Source organism: Ambystoma mexicanum, chromosome 3p (genome assembly GCF_040938575.1).
Source record: "Ambystoma mexicanum isolate Mex_15411 chromosome 3p, UKY_AmexF1_1, whole genome shotgun sequence".
Lineage (NCBI taxonomy): Eukaryota > Metazoa > Chordata > Amphibia > Caudata > Ambystomatidae > Ambystoma > Ambystoma mexicanum.
This window is the reverse complement of record NC_090925.1, coordinates 991330356-991353816: the sequence shown is the minus strand read 5'-3', so window position 1 is coordinate 991353816 and position 23461 is coordinate 991330356. Positions and strand designations below refer to the sequence as shown.

Genomic DNA, 23461 nt, shown 5'->3' with positions numbered 1-23461 from the left:
GGGAGAGGACCGGGACTTATGGAGAGGTCTCGCGCAGGAGAAGCGGAGAAGCGTCCCACATCCGGAGTAGGAGCAGCGTGTGCCGCTGGGGATCCGCCTGTGGGGAGGCCCCTGGAGGAGAGTTGGGGGCCTCCGGTTCATCGGCGGAGAGGTGAGGAGCGGGCGCCCCCCCCCCGGGGATGGAGAGTTGAAGCGGGGGGGCCCTCCTCCCCCCCTATTTGACCGGACCCACGGAGTGGAGGCTTGGTTCCCGAGGCTGGGTTTGGGGGACCCCGGGAGGGAGTCACCCATTGGCCGGGCCTCTGCCATTCGAGAGGTGGTGGGAGCAGTGCTGCGATCGCCCCTCCTTACTGCGGAATTGGAACCGGCGGGCGGCCCCAGGTGGCGCCCAGTAAAGGTGTTGTGGGCGAATTGAGGAGCGCTCCCTGGCAGATTTTTTTTTTTTTTTTTTTTGATCCCTCGGGCTCCCCGGGTGTGACCTGATGCCCGCAAAGTCCAGGGGCAGGGCGCTGCGCACTGGTCTGAGAGAGGGGGACCCCCTGAGCACCCTCCCCTCATTGTGGTCTGCAGCAATGGAAGCTAGGGGTGACAGCGGGGGGGACATTGAGCGCCTCAAGCCTCCCAAAGTACCCGGAGAGGCGGAGGACCGGGAGCCCCTGACCAGGAGGGATCTCAGGGGTGAGATGTACGCCTTAGGAGAAACTCTAGCCAAAGCCTTCCAGGACCAGTTTCAGCTGCTGAGGTCGGACCTAAATATGGCCCTGGGGGAACTGAAGCAGGAGGTGGCTCAGTTAGGGGAGAGAACCGATATACTGAAAAGAGGCCTACAGGAATTGGGAAAGGACGGTACGGCCAACGGGGAAGCGATTGATCGCCTGGACCTAGCGACCCGCAACCTAGAAATCCAACTGGAGGACTTGGAAAACAGATCGAGACGTGTCAATATAAGGGTAAAGCTACTCCCGGAGTCCGTAACAGATGGGGAGCTGAAGGGAGAGGTGCAAAGACTTTTTATGGGCCTGCTGGGAGGGGAAGACCCCGCGGCTATAGAGTTGGACAGAGTACACAGGGTGGGCCGACCTCCCCGCGGCCCGGGCGCCAGGCCGCGTGATGTGCTGGCAGCATTCTCTCGGTATGCCCAAAAAGAGGCGGTTCTACGGGCGGCAAGGTCTCCCGAACCTCTGCACTATAAGGGACAGGAGATCTCCTTGTTTCAGGACTTGGCTAACAGTACTTTGGTGAAGAGGAGGGCGATGCGCCCAGTGCTGAAAGAACTCTCAAGAAAGAATGTTAAATATAAGTGGACCTTCCCGTTTGGGTTAGTGTTCGAATGGGAGGGCGCCCAAAGAAGGGCCACCAGTGTAGAGGAGGCGGCGAACATTATTCACCTGGATCTTGGAGTCTCCGGGGGGGACGCCGTGTGCGATCGGCCCGCTCCGGGGGATGGGGCGAGGCCGTGGGTGTGGTCCACAGTGGGCCCCAACGTAAAGAAGTCGGCGCGGAAGCGTCCGCAGGAGGGGAGAGTGGAGCCCGCGCGGGGGGGAAATGAGGGGGGGGTCCCCGGTCCGGGGGACTTCCAGCTGATACAGTGGATGTGGCTGACGCGGGGGGAGGAGGATGTGAAAGGGGGTGGTGGGAAGTTGGCTATGATTGGAAAAGGGGAGGGGGCGGGGGCGGGGATGCACTTCTTGGATCATGCAAGGACGAGAGAGTCCGGGGGAGGGGACATGCGGGAGGCCTCCCGAGTTGGGGTTGGGTAGGCTGTGGGGAGGGTTGGGGAGGGGCGTTAGTTGTGGGACTGGGGAAGGGGGGTGTGTTCAAGGGGGAGGGAGGGAGGTGGGTATCTGCAGCACTTATCATGGGAGAATCACCCTACGAGCCTGGAATTTACAGAGCCACACCAAGGGAAGCGTGGTTGGGGGTGAGGCCCCCCCTTTTTTTTTTTTTTGCATTCTCCCGATGCCTCAGGGTGCAAGTTACGGCGGGCACGTCGTGATGTCCAGTTGTTTCCTTCAAGTGGCAAACTCATAATGTGAGGGGGCTCAATTCCCCCCTTAAGCGCACAAAGCTGGAGCATTTTGTTAGATCCCATAAGCCGGACGTGTTAGCCCTTCAGGAGACCCACCTGAGGAAACGAGATCAAGCCCGGCTGCGACTTAAGGGCTTTCCCCAGATTTACTTTGCGTCAGGCCCCACGAAAAAGGGGGGGGGTGGCCATCGCCTTTGGCAGAGGCACGGACTTTCAGCTCCAGGAAGCTCTGAGGGATAGTGATGGGAGGTTCGTGTTGGTTAAGGGGACCATATTGGGTTCACGCTACACTATTGGGTCCATATATGCGCCTAACGTGGGTCAGGACCAGTTTTTACGGGAGCTCTTAAACATTATTGAGAATTTCGCTAGGGGCCAGGTGGTGTTGTTGGGGGGATTTCAACATTGCCTGGGACAGAGTTGGGGATCGTTCCAGGAGTGGAGACGGGGGGGGAGGGGCAGTGGCCTCCTCCCAGCTGAGGGAGAGATGGAAGGGGGCTGGCCTCCGGGATGTCTGGCGGTCGCTGCGGGGGAGGGAGGAGGGCTTCACTTTCCTGTCTGATGTACATAGGACACAATCCCGAATTGATTACATTTGGGTATCGGCTAGTCTGGTGGGGGCGGTGAAGGCGGTGGAGGTGGGGCCCCTGGGGGTAGCGGATCACAGGGTCGTAGAGATGGTCCTTAAACTGGGGAGACGTAGGCCAGGGGTGTGGAGCTGGAGATTTCCGAACGGGCTTTTGAGAGACCCCGTGATTTGCGGTGAGCTAGAAGTTAGGATTCAAGAATTTTTCGGGAACAATCCCCCCTCCGATACAAGCTTGGGTACGAGGTGGGACGCCTTTAAGGCGACTCTTAGGGGGGATCTTATCGCCCTACAGGCCGAAAGGAATAAGCGACTCAGGGGCCTGGAGGCCCAACTGGAGGGAGAGGTGGAGGTCGCCAGAGCCCAACTTCGGATCACTCCCACGAGGAGAGCCTTCAAGGCATATAGGCTGGCGGAGGGCCAACTGGGGATTCTGCGGAATAAGAGGGCGGAAGAAGCTATGCTCAGAACAAGACAAACATTTTACGCTAAGGCCAATAAAGCGGGCACCCTGCTGGCTCGTCTTTGAGGGGACAAAGGGATCGGAGGGCCGTTACCGCACTGAAAGATCAAGGTGGTGGGCGTCTTACCCGGAGCGATGAGATAAGGGAGAGATTTGCGGAATTCTATGAGGCCTTGTATTCCTCCCAGGGTCCACCCCCTCGTCTACAGGGGGGATTCTTGGAGGGCCTGCCTCTCCCGCGGGTATCCAGGGAAGTGGCAGAGGAGCTGGGCCGCCCCATTGCGGAAGACGAGGTGAGGGCTGTTATTGCCGCTCTTCCTCGTGATAAGGCACCGGGCCCTGACGGCTATCCTGCTTCTTTTTATAAAAAAGTTTTCTCACCTCCTGGTCCCACACTTGACGCAGCTGTTTAATGGGTTTAATAAAGAGGGCGGCATATCCCGGACGATGGAGGAAGCTAAGATCACCCTTATTCATAAGGCAGGAAAAGACCCGGAGGACTGTACCTCCTATCGCCCTATTGCTCTTATTAACACCGAAGCAAAAATTTTCACTAAGGTTTTGGCACGGCGCCTGGAAAAGCATCTTCCAACTCTGATCCATCAGGATCAGTCGGGGTTTGTTTTGGGACGGCAAACAGCGGATAATATCAGAAGGGTGGCGCATCTTGTTGAGAAATCCCGCAAAGCAGGTACCCCGGCGATCCTTCTGGCGCTTGACGCCGAGAAGGCGTTTGACCGGGTTGAGTGGGCCTTCCTGTTCCGGGTGATGGAGAAGATGGGGCTTGGTGAGGGCTTTATCAACCTGGTCGCCACTAATTATAAAAATCCCATTTCGCGCATTCTGGTTAACGGAGAGGTATCTAGACCTTTTAGGCTTCAGAGGGGGACGAAACAGGGGTGCCCCCTCTCCCCATTGCTGTTTGCTATCTATCTGGAACCCCTCCTACTGGCGATCCGCCAGACAACGGAGATTGAGGGGATCCCTTTTGGTGGGGAACAACATAAAATCGCGGCCTTCGCAGATGACATGTTGCTTACACTTACTAACCCCAGAGAGTCCCTCCCGGCTTGCATAGCACTATTATCCTCCTTCTGGGAGGCATCAGGCCTGCGGGTCAATTTCCAGAAATCGGAACTTATGAATCTTTCCCTGCGGGAGGAGGAGGCGCAGGTTGTAAGGGACCTGTCCCCCTTCAGGTGGAGCCCCTCGGGGTTGCGGTACTTGGGAGTTAGGATCACCCCCTCACTGGCTGGCTGGATTGGAGCGAATTATGACCCCCTGCTTTTAGCAATCCAGAAAGACCTGCGGAGATGGGGGACCCTTCCGATCTCCTGGCTGGGCCGGGGGGCGGTGCTCAGGTTGGTTGTTCTTCCCCGGGTCCTCTACCTTTTCCAAGCCATCCCACTGAGGGTGCCTGAAACGTTCTTTAAGAGGCTAGATAGGTTGGTACGGGGTTTCGTATGGGGGGGGAGGAAAGCTTGTATATCCAGGCAGCTGCTCACTGCCTCCAGAGATAGAGGGGGTTTGGCCTTCCCCGATTTCCGCCGATATCACGATGCAGCACAGCTCAGGATAATTAGGGAATGGTTTTCGAAAGAGTACTTAAAACACTGGGTGAGGATGGACAGGGCGGTGGCGAGGCATCATCTGGGAGAGGTTCTCTGGCTCCCGCGATGGCTACGCCCCTCACACATCTACTTGAGCGACATCACGAAAAATGTGGTTGACTGCTGGGATCGGTCTGTGCTAAAAGGGGGGATCTCGTCTTTTCCTTCGCCGTTCACCCCTATCTTCCGGAACGGGGATTTTACCCCACGGATGGAAAAGTGTCATGATCTCTGCGTCAGGACTTACCCAACTCCCTTGGAAGCAGACCCATAACCCAGGTTCCGAGTGCCAGCCAGTCCCAATTGGGACCTTTTGGACCCTGTCCTGGCGCCAGTGGCACCAGGCTCATAAATATGCCCAGTCCCAGCGCTGGAAGCGCCGGGCTCATAATGCTTGGGTGGACTTACCTGCAGCAGACCATGCTGCTTACTTACCTGCCAGTTGAGCCCCTGATCCTCTTCTGTTTGGGACTACTTTTCCTGTTGGGTGGGGCAGGAGCCACTCCCTAGGTTCAGAACACTGGAACTCTTCTGGAAAGCAGGAACTCTTTTCTTACCTAGGCGAGGCTGTGGAAGGAGACACCTAAGCACTACAGGAGGCTATTTAAACCACACCCGATGGATGAATCTTGCTTTGCGTTATTCTGCATCCTCTGCAGCAGAACGCTCATCGTGTCTTCTGCATCTGATCCTGGGCCTAAGGGAAAAAGGCTTACCATCCTGGAATCCAGTCTTCAGCAACACCTATAAAGACAAGAAAGAACAGGTTAGCACTACGGTCTTCAGTGACAGCGCATCTCTTACCTGGTCCATCGGCTGTCACCAACGCCTCGCGCTGCATTCCGGCATCTGAAAGACAAAGGCTTACCTACTCTTCGCATGCTCCGGAGGTCTTCGCACTGCATTCCGGAATCTGAAAGACAAAAGCTTACCGACTCTTCGCACGCTCCGGAGGCCTTCGGCGCTGCATCCCGCATCTGAAAGACAAAAGAAGGTGCGTTTAAAGACATTGGGCAACTTTATTACTCACGTGCCATTACTCCTTCCCACGCCGAATCCAGTGGGTATTCCAGCAGCACCCTTCAGCAGCTCCGAACTTGTACCTGCAAGATAAAGGGACAGTTAGTGCGCATCGTGAAGCAGGCAACAAACTCTTACTTACGTGCTTTCCAGGCGCTTCTATTCCTCACACGGGTTGGATCCTCAACTCTCTTCAGCCCACCATCCACCATCGCCGGAACCCTGCAAAAGAAGAGATGTCATTACAAAAGACTTTTAAAGACATTTGAAGTACCCAGAACTTACCGTTCGTGCAGTAAACGACGGACAGCAGTCCTCTGAGGTCAAGAGGCCTGCACCCTTATCCAGTGAAGAAACTGGTTACGGCACCCTGCCCCGAGGCAGATGGAGAGCTCGGCGTTCACTTATCTAAGGTGAGAGCGTTAACCTCTGGGGTTATACAGGAGAAGAGAAAGGGAAGAAGAGAGAGGCACCCAATAACCCCAGTTCATTAATCCCATATTTTCTATCTGCAGACATCTTACTCTTCGAGTCAGACATACAGTGCACAGGGGTCCAGCCCAAAGAGCCAACCGTGTGTTACACATCACCTTTGAAGATACGGTATTCACCCAGTCAAGACCGGCGCCTCTGTGGGAATCAGGTGAGCGTTACAAAAAGGGAGCGTTTCTGGCTTGGGAGGAGGGAGGTTGCAGGACACTGAGGGACATGTTCAGTGGTGAGAGAGTGAAATCGTTTGTGGAATGTAAAAATGAATTTGGAGTGGGAGAAAGAGAGAGGCACCGATACTTTCAAATTCGCCACTGGGTGATGTCTCCGGCTGTTAGGCAGGCGGCGACAAGAGATCTGACCCACTTTGAAAGGTTCTTAGCAACTCACGGGGGCACAAAGGGACTAGTCTCGGACCTATACCGACAACTTGAGAGGGGTAACCCAAGCATCAAGTGGACCTATATGACAAAGTGGGAGAATAACACAGGGGTCAGAATGGAGCGGGCAGACTGGGAGAGATTATGGGCACGGATACCCAAGCTAGCGAAAGCGATCCAGGTTAGGGAGATGTGGTACAAATGCTTGGTGGGTTGGCACTACACTCCCGCCCGCCTACATGCAATGAACTCCGCCGTTTCAGGAGAATGCTGGAGGGGATGTGGGGATAGGGGCACAGGTACACATATCTGGTGGGACTGCCCTGTTATACAGCCCTTCTGGGACGATCTTAAGACAGCCATCGCTCAGGCATTGGGAGGAGGCCCCCTCCGAAACCCACGCGAGATATTGCTGGGGAAGACTGGGAGGGAGGAGGGCGTGGGGGTAGAGGAGACCGGACGGGGCTGCAGCAAAGCTAGGGTGATATTCATACTGGCAGCTCTTTCTCTCATTGCGCAGAGGTGGAAGGGGGCTGCGATCCCGACAGAGCAGGAGTGGCTGAGAAAGTTATGGGATATAGTCTCGTTGGAGTGGGCCTCCTATGCTGCAGAGGATAAATTGGGCTCTTTTTACGTGGACTGGGGGGTGACCCTGGAATTCTTAAAAGGCGACTTTAGAGCCCAATGGTGTCCACAGAGACTAAAATTATTGGACATATACGATTCGATGGAGGCCCGGGGGTGAAGAGAATGAGAAGTGACTCTTAGGTGCTGCAACAAGGGGGGGAGGGTGCGAGGGATGGGTCGTAGTTTATAAGTATGTTACTGTTTATGTTCATTGATGTTTGTTTCTCTCTTTTTTTTTGAAAAACGAATAAATAGAAGTTTAAAAAAAAAAAATAAAATAAGATTGGTTTCACATGCCAATTCCTGTGCAAATCCCTAAACCAATTAAGAGCAGCCAATCTAGCCTTCACTTATTTACACAAACAGGGGCACAAGCTCACGGGGAGGCAACCTACAGATGAGGGCCTACCAGAGCGAAACAAGCCTCGCCTCTCAGTGAGGTGGCAAAGGTGTTTGGCGGACAGATTTTGGAGGCCTGTAGAAAGAGCAGAGTTCCGAAAATGTGGGACACAAGTGATACTTTGAAGGTCAGAGAGAGGGAAGTGTTTGGAGAGGAAGGAACATTTTGCAGGTGGCAAATATTTTTGGATGAGGAAAAACCAGAGGGGGGAAGGATTATCAGGAGTTGAAACAAGGAAAGCAGTAGGAAGGGAATGGAGGGAATAATTATCAGGAAGGATTGTATTGCAAGGCTCGAGAACATCAGGAGAAGGTTGGTGCAAGGAAGCAAGTGGTTGTTTGGAGACAACAGAAAGTGGCTGGGGCGAATATTAGGTCTCTAGCAAGGCACTAGAAAGTAGGATCAGGAAGGATCAGGGGAATGAGAGGGGAACCTTGGCCCAAGGCAGGACATAGGGCTGAGAACCTGATCAGAATATCCTAAGCCCAAGATGAGAGGAGGAAGACTACTGGGGCATGGCATGGAGAAGGACAAGCACAGGACTAGTAAGGTGGATAAGAGGGAAGGAGTGAGAACCTTTCAGCAGGGAGGTGCGGAAAACCCACTTAAAAGTCACACTTGTGGAAATCTAAGGATTTAAAATCAGACTCCCTCCAAATTAAAGTGGGGAAGAAGGAGCTCCCGAGAAGAGCAGAGGAGGCGAGACCCTGGAGAATTCCATGAATAAGTGCGTGTGGACCCCTTTAAATTCCAGACACATCATGAAAATTACAACAAAAGACCTCCAAAAGGTGTGGGAGCTCTTTGAAATCTGTTACTGAGAGCAAAGGAGAAGAGCTCAAGAGAAGCAGAGAAGGATGTGGGAACCCCTTAAATCATAGGATGAGAACCTAGGGGCGCCGACATTTAAGAGACCCTGAGGCAGAGGGTGCTGGAATCCCTTAAACCCAACCTGAGACAAAAAGGCATACCCTTTGAGCAGAAGAGGAACAGATTTGTGCCCTCCCAAGTTAGGTTTACACCTCACAGTTTGTTGCATTGCCCACCTTTCCTTCTATTCCCAATTCCCGAAATAGAAAAGCTTAGTTGAACTGGCATTTCTGTCATTGCCACTTTATTTTCCCTGTTACTCCAAGTACCATTCCATACTACAGAAAATGCACTGAAGCAGGTGACATTTTGTATGGTATAATCACTAGGGTGAAAATGTATTCTTTCAATGGATCTTTGTATCAGGGCAGGGCATACTATTCTCACCAGGGCAAACACTACTCTAGTGCAAAAATGCATTCAAAGACTGTGGGCCTCATTACGACCCGGGCGGTAAGTACCGGTCATTACCGGCATGGCGGAAGTACCGTGTCTGTGCTGGCAATAGACCGCTAAAAGCACCCTATTACGAGTACGCGAGCACGAGCTTTGCGCCATGCCGGTAATGACCCCACCGCCATGCCGTAAAAGGGCGATAAATCCCCCTTTCCGGCATCGTCTGTAGTGCAAATATCTCCTCCGGCATCCAAGCCATCGGCATTAGCGGCGACCACTAATAGCGGTCACCTCTAATAGCGGTAACTGCTATTAGCGGCGACCGCAAATAAGCGGAACCGGAAGTAGCGTCATCGCACAGGAACGGGAAAGAGCACGGCGGCCATCTTTAAAAACACAAACCATTGCCATCCTCCACAACCAGGAGCCATCTGACCCCCAGAACTCTGCCACACCTCCAACACCACCTGCTGCATCTCACCATGCCGAAAGCTCTCAAAAAACCACTGACTGCCTGCGCAAGGAGCGCTTCTCCCGAGAGGAGTTAACCATGCTGGCAGAGACGCTGCAGGAACATGCAGATGTGGTGTTTTCCACATAGATGACCCGTGCTGCAGTGCAGCGCAAAAAACAAATATGGGTGGAGGTCGCCCAGAAAGTCAGTGCCGTTGGCACCACACCCCGCACTCCCAAAGACTGCCGTAAGCGCTGGGATGATCTGCTTTTAGGCGTGCGGAGCATCCTCTCCGCCAACCGCAACCTGGGGATGGCGACAGGCGGAGGTGCGGAGTCCCCCATCAAATTGCAACCATGGGAGGAGATATGCGTCACCACCATAGGGACAGAGGCAATTCAGGGAGTCGGGGACATGGAGCGAGGAGCCCCATCATCAGCCGGTGCAGGTAGGTGTCCCAAATGATACAATGCCAATACCACCACAATGATGTCTACCTGAACTGACAGTGCAATGATGTAGAGCAGGGTCCATCAGACAAATGAGTACAAGACTGCCTACAGGCAGTGCAGAGCATCACCTTGTCCACATGCAGAATGCACCCCATATGCGTCAGCCCAGGCGCCTCCATGCATCACCCACCCAAAAGCCAAGCAACCCGTATGTCACTCCCCCAATGTCAATCATCTGCCATTCCATATGAATGCAGCCACCCCAATGCATGCCCGATGCCTGTAAACCCATCACTAACCCTCTCCCTCTATTGGTCCCCCACAGGCACGCATTCAGACAGCGGTGACGAGGACACCAGGGAGGAAGATGCCACACCATGTAAGAAGGCCAGGGGCGAGGAGGGAGAACACTGCCCCTCCACTTCAAGGGGTATAGGCCAACCGGCACCACAGCGGAAGGCCAAGAAAACACCACAGGCCACAGCACCAATGTGCACTACGGCCCCCACAACAGCAACCAGCACCCAAGGGGCAGTGGCAGAAGGCACTGCATCGGCTGCCAGCAGCACAGTGGGTGAGACAGCTGCCACAGCAGCCGTTTCTGACGATGAGGAAGATGATCAGCTGTATGGTGCAACTCCCGCCACAGGCCCCCTGCATTCCCCACAACTATCCCCATGCAGCATGCACGACAGCAGTATGCACGGGTTGTCCCCGGTTCATTCATGGCCTGCAACTCCCAGCACCACGCCAACTGTGTCCGAGGAACATAGCATGTCGGAAACCCCTCCCACATCCACCGCAGCCCCGACCAGCCAAGAGGGGATCCGGGATATTCAGAGGCGCCAGGAGGAGCTCACAGGCCTGTTGACGCAGCATATAACGGAATGTGGGAGGGCAAGGGATGACATTCGGGAATGTGCTGCATCCTTGAAAACAGCTATCGAGTCATCCTCGAAGGACATTTGTGCAGAATTGGCAGCAGTGCGGCACATCCTCTCTGAAATGGTGGCAGCAATGCAGGCCATGCGTCCACCATGCGTCCACCACAGTTGCCAGAACAACCTGGAACATCTTCGAATGCTAGTTCAACCAGGACCAGCCCCGTGCGTAGGTCTGGCAGGAACCTGCGCAGATCGGACAGGGGGCACCTGGTACTGGAAGAGGGGGAGGGCAGTAGGTACAGCCATGCATACTGGTGCCATGTGGACTACTGGTGCACGCTACTGCACACCATGTGTGGGGAAGTCAAGGGGGGAGGGGGCAGGGAGGAGAGGGTGTGTGCGGGAGTTGAGGGGGGAGGGGGGAGAGGGTGTGTGGGGTGGAGGGCTTGTTCACTTTGTTATAATTCTTTAATACACATTTTGGTAACTCATGATTCACATGTGTGGACATTGCATATTGCGTACGTGTGCTTTATTGGTGAACAGTCTACAGTGTCCATGTCCCTGACCCACCCAGTACAGTTCAGCGTCAGGCGGCAGGGGCACATTCCGTCTGATGCACATATTGTGTAGCATGACACATGCCATGACTATCTTGGCCACCTTCTCATGGCGGTACAGGAGTGCCCCACCAGACCTGCTGAGGAAGCGAAACCGTGCCTTCAAGAGGCCAAATGTCTGCTCAATCACCACACGGGCACGTGTATGTGCATGATTGTAGTCCTCCTCGTGCCTGTTCTGTGGGTTCCGGACTGGGGTAAGGAGCCACGTCTTCAAGGCCTGCATCACCTGCATGTGGGCAACAATGTATATGTGTAAGTCATCACATCATATGGGACCTCTATCAATGACACCATAGCATGCATTGATTTCCTGATTGCAACCACATTCCCATGCATGAATGGAGACACACGATGTGACTGCTATGTGTGTATTCCTCTTATGGACTGGTGTGCGTGCCATCAACTAGTGGGCGCAGGGGGGTCCAGTTCGTTCTGAGTGCTCATGCACTGTGTTAGTCCACGCCGGTTGTTTCCATGATCTGGCTGATGTCCAGTAATTCGTATGCTTTCATCCTGGCACCGTTGAGGTCAGCCTCATGATGATCTCACTATGCACAACAAACGGTGACATGCACTTTTGTTGGACCTCTGTCAGTGTAGTGGTGTATTAATGTATTTGGCCCTCATGTGACTCCTTTGTATGAAGTAATGGGGGACTGTCCTTTCAGTTGATGGTATTTGCCATAGTAATTGCTTGTAGCTGCATTGTGTTGAGGGGAATACAGTGTGATTAAGTACAGTGCACATGTAAATGGTTATAGAATAGTTGTGACACTGCATCATTTACATGGTAGGGCAGCTTTCATCTTGCATTATGTGGTCAGGTGTCTGGTCCAGTCTGGCCTGCTTTGAGGTATGAGCATGGTCCATTCTCTCAGGCACTCGCAGCTAGGTGAAGTATGCATCTCCCCCCCCCACCCATCTCAACCAGGTGAAGTATGCATCTCTCCCCCCCCCATCTCAGCCAGCTGAAGTATGCATCTCCCCCCTCATCTCAGCGAGGTGAAGTATGCATCTCCCCCCCTCATCTCAGCCAGATGAAGTATGCATCCCCCCCATCTCAGCCAGGTGAAGTATGCATCTCCCCCCCCCCATCTCAGCCAGGTGAAGTATGCATCTCCCCCCCATCTCAGCCAGGTGAAGTATGCATCTCTACCCCAATCACCTACCCACATCGCATTTCCATGAGCCTAACATGCGACTCCCCAAGAAGCCAGGATCTCTGCCCTGCATGTCGCTCCATGTAGCATGGTATCGTGGAGTTCCACAGGACCATTGAATCATGGGTTGATCAGGGGTATCGGGCACAGCAATGTGTGATGATCTTGTTTGAGTCACATTCCATTTGCATGTTGATTGAGTGGTATAGCTTACGGTTGCGGTACGCTACCTCCATGGCATGTGGGACCACCAATTCCACATGGGTGCAGTCGATGGCGTCAATGCAACCAGGGATGCCTGCCAGTGAATGGAAACCAACTTTGGTGTTTGAGATCTCCTGGGCAGACCGTGGTAAGGAAATGTGGTTGCCTGTGTGCTTCAGGAGGACATCAAGCACTTGGTTCAGCGTACGTGAGAATAATGGTTGTGAATGCCATGCATGTGCCCCACTGCGTGCTGGTAGGTGCCTGTGGCCAGGAAGTGGAGCACAGACACTACCTTCAGTAGGGGTGGGATGGCAGTGCGTGATTCAATCAGGCTGACAATGCCGTCATGTATCATATCCACAATTGTGGTGATGGTGTCCCGGTCCAGACGGTACAGGGTGTGGATCTGCTCAGGGGTTAGAGGTTGAATGGACTGGCTCTGATGCGAGGGATTGGGGGCTGCCTGCGAGGTGCCACTGGCTGCACTGGTGGGGCATGCTGGCCCTGACTCGCCCTCCTTCTCCTCCTGAGTCTCCTCTGTGCTGCCTGTTGTTGCAGCAGTTCCACTGCAATCATGTCCTCCAGCCCCAGCATTGCCTGTAGTATTGGAATCATTGTGGAGTGTGACTGGGTGTGGGAAGGGGTGGGGTGTGCACCTTTTGTGCTGGCCCAGTCTGTATTGCCTCCAATACAGTGTGTGCTGTATTGTGTGCTGATTGTGTGCACCTGTGGCAGTTGGGAACACTGCACATGGCCGTTTACGGGTGGTCCGTGATTCCGGAATTAGCCCCATGCCGGTAAGGTAATTTTCGGGCTTCAATAGGGCGTTATTTGCATGTCCGTCTGACTTGTGATGTTCCCCTGTGTGCGCCATGCCGGCATTGGCGGCATGGATGGTCGCATGTCCGCGCTCCTGGCGCTATTAGCGGCACTGTTAATTACGGTGCCGCTAATAGCAGGTTAGCGTGTCCTAATCGGCCGGAGCGGTAAGGGATGCCGGTAATCCTTTACCGGCATCGTTATTCGCTTACCGCCCGGGTCGTAATGAGGCCCTATGTATTTTCACTAGGACAATTTCTGGTCTAGTTTCAATACTCACAATTGCAATAGTACTGGTGCGAAGTTTCTGTAATACGGGCCCCTATATTTTAAACCTTTACTATGCATTACCTATATTGTTCCCTAGTTAACCAGTACAGAAATCCTGCTCATTTTCGGCTGTTTTGCATTGAAACACTGTATTTTAACGGTTGCAGAATACTGTTTCATACTTCACCTACCTTTATTAATGCATCCTCACATTGGTCTGCCAACAAAATAGGTCTTGCTGCTTTTGGTACTTAACACTGTATACCAGCATTAAATCAGTCTTCAGAATAGAAAGAATGCTTTAGTCTGCTGTGTTGGGTCTTTGACAATCAGAATTGCTTGTGCAGGTTTGCCATCCTGATGCTTAAGTCAAGAATGAGTAAAACATTGGTATGTAAGACATGCTGCTACCAGGTCTACACAGTGAACTACAGTATCTTAGAGGCCTGTACAAGACAATGAGACTATTTGGATGTAGCATTTAGCTCAAAGCAATTCGCACAAAGGTATCATTTTGCACAAGATCGGAGCATCTCCATGGATTCATTAAAATAACAATAATACCTCCTTTACATTCTTCTTTTTAACTTAATTTACATGAAGTGTAAAGTTGTATTTATTGTGTGGGCAAGAGTTTGGCTGCATGGTAAAACAGATGAAACTGGGCAGAGCTTCCAATCAAGCTCAGAATTCATGACTTTATGGGCACACTCACGTTGGCTACCTTCTCTAAAGAGTCATTGGGCCTCATTACGACCCCGGCGCTAAACCATGGTGCTATTTGCACCATGGTCCATGCCGGGGTCCGCCATGGTGAATGGCGGAATTACCGCCCCATTCCAAGGTTGGCGGGGCGGTAATTCCCCATTCACCATGGGCCCTTCCCCATTCCCATTTTTGCCCCATATGGCTCAATGGGAATGGGGAAGGCGTTAAGTACGGTGCCGCAAATTGCGGCACCGTACTTAGCACCAAGGTCCCTTTGCGGCACCCTAGTTTAACGGCTGGAAAAACCGTTAAACTAGGGTGCCGCAAAGGGACCTCGTAATAAGGCGTTAAGGGTTTAACGGCGCCAACACCTTTTACGGTGCCGTTAAACCCTTAACGCCAGGGTCGTAATGAGGCCCATTGTGTTTTAGTATTCGAGACCTCAGAATCTTGCCCTTGGTTAGCTGACTGAGGGTACAAGTGTTTCAATACTATATAGCACAGTTCCTTGTTTGCAGCCACATTGCGGTTATTGGAAGAGATCAACTGTCTTGTATCTGCATACCTCAAGATATCCTCAATATAACCCGGTAACGATGGATCAAAGGAAGGATCACCCAGAGTGCTTGCTGTCGCCAGAGCAATTTTCAAGGTCTAAATTGGATGAAACAAAAATAATCGTTACCAGAAGAATGCTGGACATGAGCAGCAGCAGGAAGATAAAAGACAGTTCAGTTCGAGCACGGGCAGTTTTGATTGCACATTTCAATCATGGTATACACATACTAGCTGGTGCCACAAGGACATGGAGGAAAACATGACCAGGCTAGTTAGTTCCCCTTTTACAATTCGCTGCATTTGGAATGTCAAAGCGCAAGGGCCTGGATATGGTATTGAAGAGTCAGCGATAAGGATACCAAACTAGTAAATTTAGGGACAAGTCTACCGAACAACCTTATCCTATAGTTTTCAGACAAGTCGAAGGTTAATTGTAGGTTTGATTGAAAGCAAGTCCTTCCCAGGTTCCCTCTCCTGGGCCAATGAGGACATATAGCCTTTCTGAGCGTGCCATGATTTTGGAACCCTTGGATCCAGGTATAGGCTACTAGGTTACAGCTTTCCATCTGCTCTAGCTCGATGGATATTGATAAAAGAAAAGGCTCAACATGTTCCTGCTGGTCCTTACTCTGTGAACATGAAAACCAAACAGTCCTCTATAGTTTGCCTCTTTCTGGTTCTCTTGGCCACACCTCAAAATGATTAGATGATGTGCCCCTTCCAGGTGGGCATTTCTCTGTCCTGATAGGTTGGACAGTGTGTTTTAGGCAAAGTAGCATGCTGTAGTAGGATCCATAATGTTTGAGACATGAGGTAGGTTGTCAGGAACTTTGTTGGGTGTGGGATCAGGTGCTATGTTGTTTCCATTTCCCAGGGTCCTGATCCTAGAACTCAAGCTCATCTCACCTTCCTCCTTGCCGAACAAAAACTCACCTGTTACTGAAAACCTCTCTCTAGGGCTCAACGCTAACACTTGAGCAATCTGTCAGATAGCTTTTATTCTGTCTTGCCTTAAGCTTATTTCCCCATCCACTCCTCTCAGAAAACTGTTGCAGGTCGTCTAGCTATGTTGCAGCGAATGGCCCTCTACCTCCTGGGAAATCAAGAATGTTCTTTTGGCTGGTTCTCATCCTGTGTCTCCTCACTTTAAGAAGCTGTTCACCTGGCCTCTCATCCCATTCTGCACCTCCCGTGATGCATTTCTTTTCCACTCATTCTACCTTGCTCGCATACCTTGGTTCTCTCTTCCCTTAAACACGTATCTTTTGCCCTCTTCTGGCTTCCTTAGTGTTCCCTTCTGCCAACTTTTTCTATGATCTTTTCTATTTAGTACCCCTTTCCCACCGTTTTACTAGTGTTCCTTTGTCTTCTCCTCCACTACTCATCTCTTCCCCCATCCTCATTGAGCTCCTTCTCCTCCACTCTGATTTTCCATCCGTTTGATATCCCTTCCCTCTCCTTCACTACTCTCCTAATGCTGCCTCAGCTCTTTCCGCACTTGGAACTCTTCCTGCTCTTACCTTTCTCTGATCCTTCAGCTCTTCTGACATGTCTACATCCTCCTCCCCGCTCAGATGTCTTCCCTTACTGCAACTCTTGCACCCTCATCTTTTTCTATGCCTCCGCAAGTCCTTGCACCTCCTCCATCATCTCTGTCCACTCCTTATGCACCTTGCACTCTCGCCGCCATGTCACTACACTGTGCCAAAAACCCACACGGACTACCATTTTCCCTGTAATTTTCTAGAGCCTTAATTCCCCATCCCAGGGCTGGGCTAGGAATTATAAATTGCACCTGTACTTGGTCATTGCTCTGCAGTAGAGATCAGTTGTGCAGTGAAGGCTGAGTTGTGTGTAATCTTTTCCCCTCAGCGCATCCTAACTCGTGTACCTAGTAATTACAGACCGGTCTGCCATCTTGGAATTTACCTCTGTGCACAATGCAACACACTCGCAGAGTCTGATGTAGTGGTTATCCAGCAACTATTTGGTGGTCTGCTCAGAGGCCGTAGCAGCCACGGGAACACAACCACTTTGAGAGTCCAAGCTGGTAATCGGGACTCCCTCATTCACTCTTCTATTTCCATGAGTCTGCATAGGAGCAGGCTACGGCAGTTCTTTGGTTCATCTAACGAAGGCTTTAAAGGGCCGGTAGCAGGAGAACAATAAGCAATACCCCAGGCCCCTGTTACTGTGGGGCACCACTAGGGGGCACTAGGGCACCCTACCCCTCCTGCCCACATGTCGCCCTATGTTACAGAGGGTGGCATTTCCCTCCCTACACCAACACACACCTTCACGGCCGGAAAGGCTATTTCATTAAGCCGAGTATACATAGACAATAAAATTGTGTCTAGACATAATCTCTCGCTAGTCTTCCTACAATAGGTTAGGACAGCGGTCTTCCAATCGTAAGTCGCCCCCTACTTCCTTCCAGATCTGTAACCTCCAGCCCCTCAACCTATCAAACAACCTCTTGTTGTGCAAAGTTGGAATTCAAGATTTCTTAAGCAATGAGCTGACATTTTGCAACAAGCCTTTGACATGGACCCCCATTCTTCAGGCTTCTAAGACTTATTCTCAAGGCAACCCCTTTTCAATTGATATGGTGATATAAACAGTGCAAGAAAATCTAGAATCTAAAATATCTAGCACCTCAAGCACATGGGTACTCCCCGCAATGCCCATCCTGTTACGTTTTGCAGATTTAAGTGGCAAATTGCAACAGTAAAGATTTACTTTCAAATGGCTAAAAAGTTCCAATTAAGTGACACCCTGCTTGATTAAAGTTAAAGTGAAAAAAATATCCAGGGTTTACATTTCTTACATAACTTAGTGTGGCATGCTGGAGTACGGAGTCAGACAAAGGGGTGACATGTTTACACCCTTCTTTATTTAAATGATAACAAAAAAGGCCTATCTTCCCCCATCTCTAAAGGGTTTTCCCTACCTAACCAAAAAATAAATTGGATGCTCGTTGTCAGGGTGGTTATCAAACTCAAAATGGTTCTCCTCTGTCCAAACTAATCTACTCTAGCCCTACCACTAACAAACAACATTAACAAACAACTCCAGGAGAAGGATTCCTTTCTCCTGGTGCAACGGGATCACCCCTAGGGCCGTATTTCTATTAGTCTCCGATAATAGATCAAGTTGTACACTCGTAGAGAATACCAGGAGAATGACTTCCTTCTTCTGGTCCCACAGTTGAACAACTGCTATCGCCTGGCTGATTTGTTCAGCCTCCAAGCTGCTGTTTAATAACCTTTTGCCTTAGTTTCTGGTTCAACAATTTACGTGAAAGAACCAGGCGAATTACTCCCTTCTCCTGGCTCAGCTGATTAGCCGTTTTCGAGCTTAAGATAGTTTCCTGCAGCAGTTTTTGTTTTTTTTATCAACATTTGCACTTCTTTCCAGGCTTCTCTTAGGGCTTGTTTAAAAGTCAAATACTCCTGTTTCCAACACAGTTATTTCTCCTCTTTCTTTCCCATCCTCTTGTCAGTGGAAACAAAGGGAACTGTTCCTGTAGTGTCCTTGATCTCTTCCAATACTCTGACAAAGGGGATTGTTCATGTGGCACTTGCTAACTGAGAGGAGAAAGATCACTAGTGATGTAATCTTCACACCGGATACTTCTATCCCAACTCTGGAGACCAGGGAGAATTCTTTCCTTTCAATACTCTTGATACAACTACTGAAACGAGGAAACCTACTCCCAATATCTTCTTTAGCTTCATCACTCTTGCCTAATCCCCTACCAGGTGTCCTGTGACCTCTTTGTTGGAGCCACATCGCCGGTTCTTCCAGGGGGGTCAGGTCGATGCATTACCAAGGGACGTTTTCTCTGCTTCTCTTTCCGCTTGTGTATCAGGCTCACCACCCTAGCCTCACAGTGAATGGCTCCCCTACCTGGGGAGACGTGACATGATCCTCAAGAATCTTCACACTAGACATACACACATTATATGGGTTAAATAGATTTGATCAGTTGGAGCAAGATTTTTCTTGGTATCCGCATCTTTCAGTTTGGTTATGTAATCTACAGCCATACAATGAACTTGCCACAATTGCGACTTCATCACTGTTTCCACAGGCACTGGGGTTGACAGTCCTCGGAAAGCAATGTGGATGGCTATTTGCAAAAAAAATATGGAAAAAAGCCAACCAAATATTTTCTTATACAAAAATTCTTCCATAGCAGGAGCCTTCTATGTCTACCCAAATATCGCAAAAATATTTGTCTTGTTCTCAGTTCATTCAACTGTGGCTTAACTGAAGGATTAAAGTATTCTATGTTTAACAAGGTAGTAGTTTCTTACCAGTAACACTATTTCCCCAGCGTTGGTATCTTTCATAGATTCACATGCTCAGAGTATTCCCCCGTCAGGCTGGGAATCCCCGGGTTGCATTTCCTAAATGAAAAATGGGCACCTAGAGTGTTCTACCCACATCATTGTGGGTGCTTTTGGTTCCTGCCAATGGGATGTCGAGTGTATAGCTCCACCCCAGCAGCTTTCCTTTGGATTTTAAACAAAACTGCTGTTAAGGATAAAACAAAAACAGAGAAGTTATTTGCCTGGTGGGGACGGCTGGAGGGCGCATGTGAATCTATGAAAGATACCAACGCTGGAGGAATGGAGTTACTGCTAAAAAACGAATCCCTTCTCCAGCATTGGATCTTTCATAGATTCACATACTGTGAATAGATTGTGTAGCAGTAAGACCTAACTGGAGGATACGGTCAGGAAAAAAACAGAATAACGTTTTGGGATCACATTATGCGCACACATGGAATAGATGGCCCCTGAAGCTGCAGGTTTTACTTTACAGGAACAGCCGCTGCAGGACTGCTCGTCCCATCTGTGCTTCTTCCGCGTGCTGGTGTTGTAGGCAGTAGTACCTTGTAAAGGTGTTAGGCACCGCCCACGTAGCCACCTGGTAGATGTCTTATGTGCACGCCCGCCCATAGTGCTGCTGAAGCCGCAGTGACTCTGGTGGAGTGTGCTCAGGCTGTTGCCTGTAGCGGCTTGTTGGCTTTAGCATGGCAGAAAGATATCGTAGAGGAGATCCATCTCACAATACCTTGCTGTGTGATCGCTTTGCCTTTATTTGATGTCCCAAATGCAATAAAAAGTTGTCTTGAAGCTCTGAAGGGCTTTGTGCGGTCGAGGTAGTACTTTAAGGCCCTCTTGACATCTAAGGAATGTAATGCTGTTTCCGTCAGAGTAGTAGCATTTTGGAAAAAGGTGGGCAACGCGATTGTTGCGTTCTTGTGATACTCAGTTGGTACTTTAGGTATAAAGTGTGGATTGGTGGAAAGATTACCTTCTCCCTGACGAATCTTAGGTATGGTGGTTCTACCACGAGAGCCTGTGAATCAGAAAGCCTTCTGGAGGAAGTTATTGCCACTAGGAAGGCCAACTTCCAAGTCACAAACTTTATGTGTGCTCAAAGGGTGAATTCATAAGACCCACGAGAACCAGGTTTAAACTCCACAGCAGCAGTATTCTTTTTCTCATGGGAAAAGAGCAGCCCAGCCCTTTCATAAAATGTTTAAGCAGTCTGTCACTGAACAGGGAGGCTTTTCCTCTGCGTCTAGTAAATCTGGAAATGGCTGCGAGGTGAACTCTAATTGAGGAGAGCGCCAGACCCTCTTTAGCTGGCACCAGCAGCTACGCGAGGACCTGTTGTAGCCGTATTTTCAACTGATTAAGAAAACCTTCTCCATTTTTGGCTGTATGATTTGTTTGTTGAAGGGGTTTTTGCCGCTGCAAGTATGCGCTCGCATGCTGGTGGGATGCTCAGGAAACTAAACTCTGTGGAGCCACGCTGTTAGGTGGAGGAAGCGGTCATCGTGATACAGGATTGAAACGCTGCTCTGTGATAGTAGGTCAGCCTGGGCCCCAGCGGGATCGCGTTGCCTGCCGACAGCTGAAGGCAGTCTGAGAGCCAGGTTTGTCTTGGTCAGTTGGGGTTCACCAAAATAACTTTGCAGGTGTGCCTCTGGATAATTTGGACGATACTCCTGATTAGTGGTATGGGTGGGAACGCGTACACAAAGATGTTGGTCCATGGGAACGAGAACACATCCCCTTAAAGGCGACAACGTCCCAGAATTGTAACATTCACAGTTGCTTGGTTTACAGTTGCCAAGTAACACTTGCAACATAGGCTCTCTTTGGGTGCAGGTCCCAGAGTGCGATATTCGACTTGGCTTTAGTTTCTGGCTTTCAAATGGGTGCATGTCCCAGACCCTCTTTCTGCAGCCTCCGCCTTCACCCCTTTACTCCCCCCTTTGGTCCCCCCGGACCAGTTTGGTTACCCGTGTACCCATTTGCTTCCCACTGGAAGGTACTGGTGTTTCCCAAGTAGCTGCAGCTTCTCTGGTGGCTCTGACCACATTCAGGACTTTGTTGCAGTCGGCAGCATCTTTCCTGACATCTGCTTTTTCCGGTGGTGCATCCTCTCTGCAAGGTACTTGCTTTGGATGCCCAGAGGTTCCAGATGGAAATAACGTGAACTGTCCTGGCTTCTGGGACTATACTCACCTTCTCCTCCTCTTCCATTCACCTGGCTCTCTTCCTCCTCGCCACCGCACAGATTGCCGGTTTCGTTCTTGGTGGATCGTCTCTCCTTTGCATCTCAGCTGTCTAATATGAAAACTCCTGCATTGGGCATTGAAAAAGGGAGTTGCTTTGGGCCAATTACGTTTGTTGGGAAACTCATTCTGCTCCATGATAGTGATCCTTGGACTCCTGATCATCCTCTTCTTCTCAGTACTTGTTAAAGTGTCAGATATAACTTTGTATTTTCTTTTTATTTTATTCGGTCACAGATGTGGGGTCAAACATACAGCATTTTTGCATGTAACATTGATCAGTAACAACAGTAGGTAAATTGTGCAGAATTATTCCCCGTTTCCCTTCTCATAGTGGTTTCCCGCCCTTCCTTTCAGATCCTTCGACCCGTGGTTCTTATGGGTTGAGGAGAGTTCAGGGCAATATCTTCAGGTGACATCCCCCAGAGTAAGTCTTTGTAGCTGGGGTTTGAAAGTTAATGCTGGGTAGGAGCGGTCGTAATCCAGCAGTGCAGCCCATGCCCATATGTCTGTGAATCTGTGTAGGAACCCCTCCTTCGCCGCTGTAACCTTTTTCGCTACTAGGATGTCCCATATTTTAATCCACCATAATGCCGTAAGTGGGCCCTCTGGGGCTTTCCAGGTTGAGCAATTGTGATCCGTCCTGCCAAGAGTAGTTGAGTAATGAGTCTGGCGGTCACCCCTGTCCTCGGATAAAGCTTCTGAATTGGGGTCCCTAGGAGGGTCACCTCAGGGTCTTTCGGGAGTTTAATGGACGTGATGGCTTCAATTGTGGAAAGGACTTTATCCAAGAAGGCCTGGACACTGGGGCAGTCCCACCACATGTGCAAGTAGGTGCCTAGCACTCCACAGTTTTGCCAGCATTTCGGGTGCAGTGAGTTCTGGATGTGGTGGAGGCTTTCGGGAGGCAGGGGGCTTGGGGCGTGTAGTATCATCGGAAGAGTAGTTTGAGGGCACATTCCATGTTCCATGTCAAATCGATAAGAAGTAGCTTCTCGCCCAAATGTCCACCCATGTGTTATCCTCGATTGAGTGTCCCAAGTCTGTTTCCCATTGTGTTGTGTATGCGGGACGTTGGGATAACATCTCATCTTGGAGAAATCTATATAGTTTGGATGGGTTCCCTCTGGTCGGTTCTCCCTGCACAGTAGGTTCTATGTGACTAAGAGGTTGTGTTGCTCTTTGTCTCACTAGAGGGGTGTGTGTACCAATGGCAGAGTTGAATGTATGAGAATCTGTCCGACTGTCAGGTGAAAGGTTACCTTGCAGCTCTTGTGCATGCCCATCTTCAAATAACTGTGTGAGGGTTCGCAGCCCACAACTCACCCAATTCCTGAAGTTTGTGGGATGACCTCCAGGGGTGAAAGCTGGGTTGTGAAAAACAGGGGTGTTGGGGCCCAGGCCAGTCGGTGTGCCTTTGGGTTTCATTACCCAATCCCACATTTTTAGAGTGCATTTTGTGGAGGAGAGGACACCCAGCCAGGATTTTCGCGTTGAGGGAGTGATGTACAGGAGGAAGCCGAGTGGTAATGGTAACCTAGATTGTTCGATGTCTACCCACTTTGGTAAATCAGAGGGGGAGAGCCATGCCGGGAATCGCACCAGTTGCGAGGCCATGTAATATTTGGATACGTTTGGGACCCCCAATCCTCCCAGGGGAGCGCTAGCCATCATGACATTTTTAGGAATCATGGCCCTTTTATCTTTCCATATGAATTGGAGCATTTTAGGTTATAATTGGAGGAGAGGGGGCAGTGGGACCGAGACGGGCAGGGTCGAGCAGAAATATAGAAATCATGGGAGCATATGAATTTTTCAGGCAGTGATTCGCCCCAGTAATGATATTTCTTGGTATAGC

The 23461-nt window shown here is 50.7% G+C and overlaps 1 protein-coding gene across 2 annotated transcripts in view; it reads right to left on the bottom strand.

The window, feature by feature from the left end:
- GGT7 (gamma-glutamyltransferase 7) overlaps window positions 1-23461 on the bottom strand; it is a 1549331-nt gene that overhangs the window by 270027 nt on the left and 1255843 nt on the right. For both annotated transcript variants that reach the window (XM_069652281.1, XM_069652282.1), the window contains exon 10: window positions 15013-15101. In XM_069652281.1, coding sequence (XP_069508382.1) covers window positions 15013-15101 — 89 coding nt within the window. The remainder of the gene's footprint in view (window positions 1-15012; window positions 15102-23461) is intronic.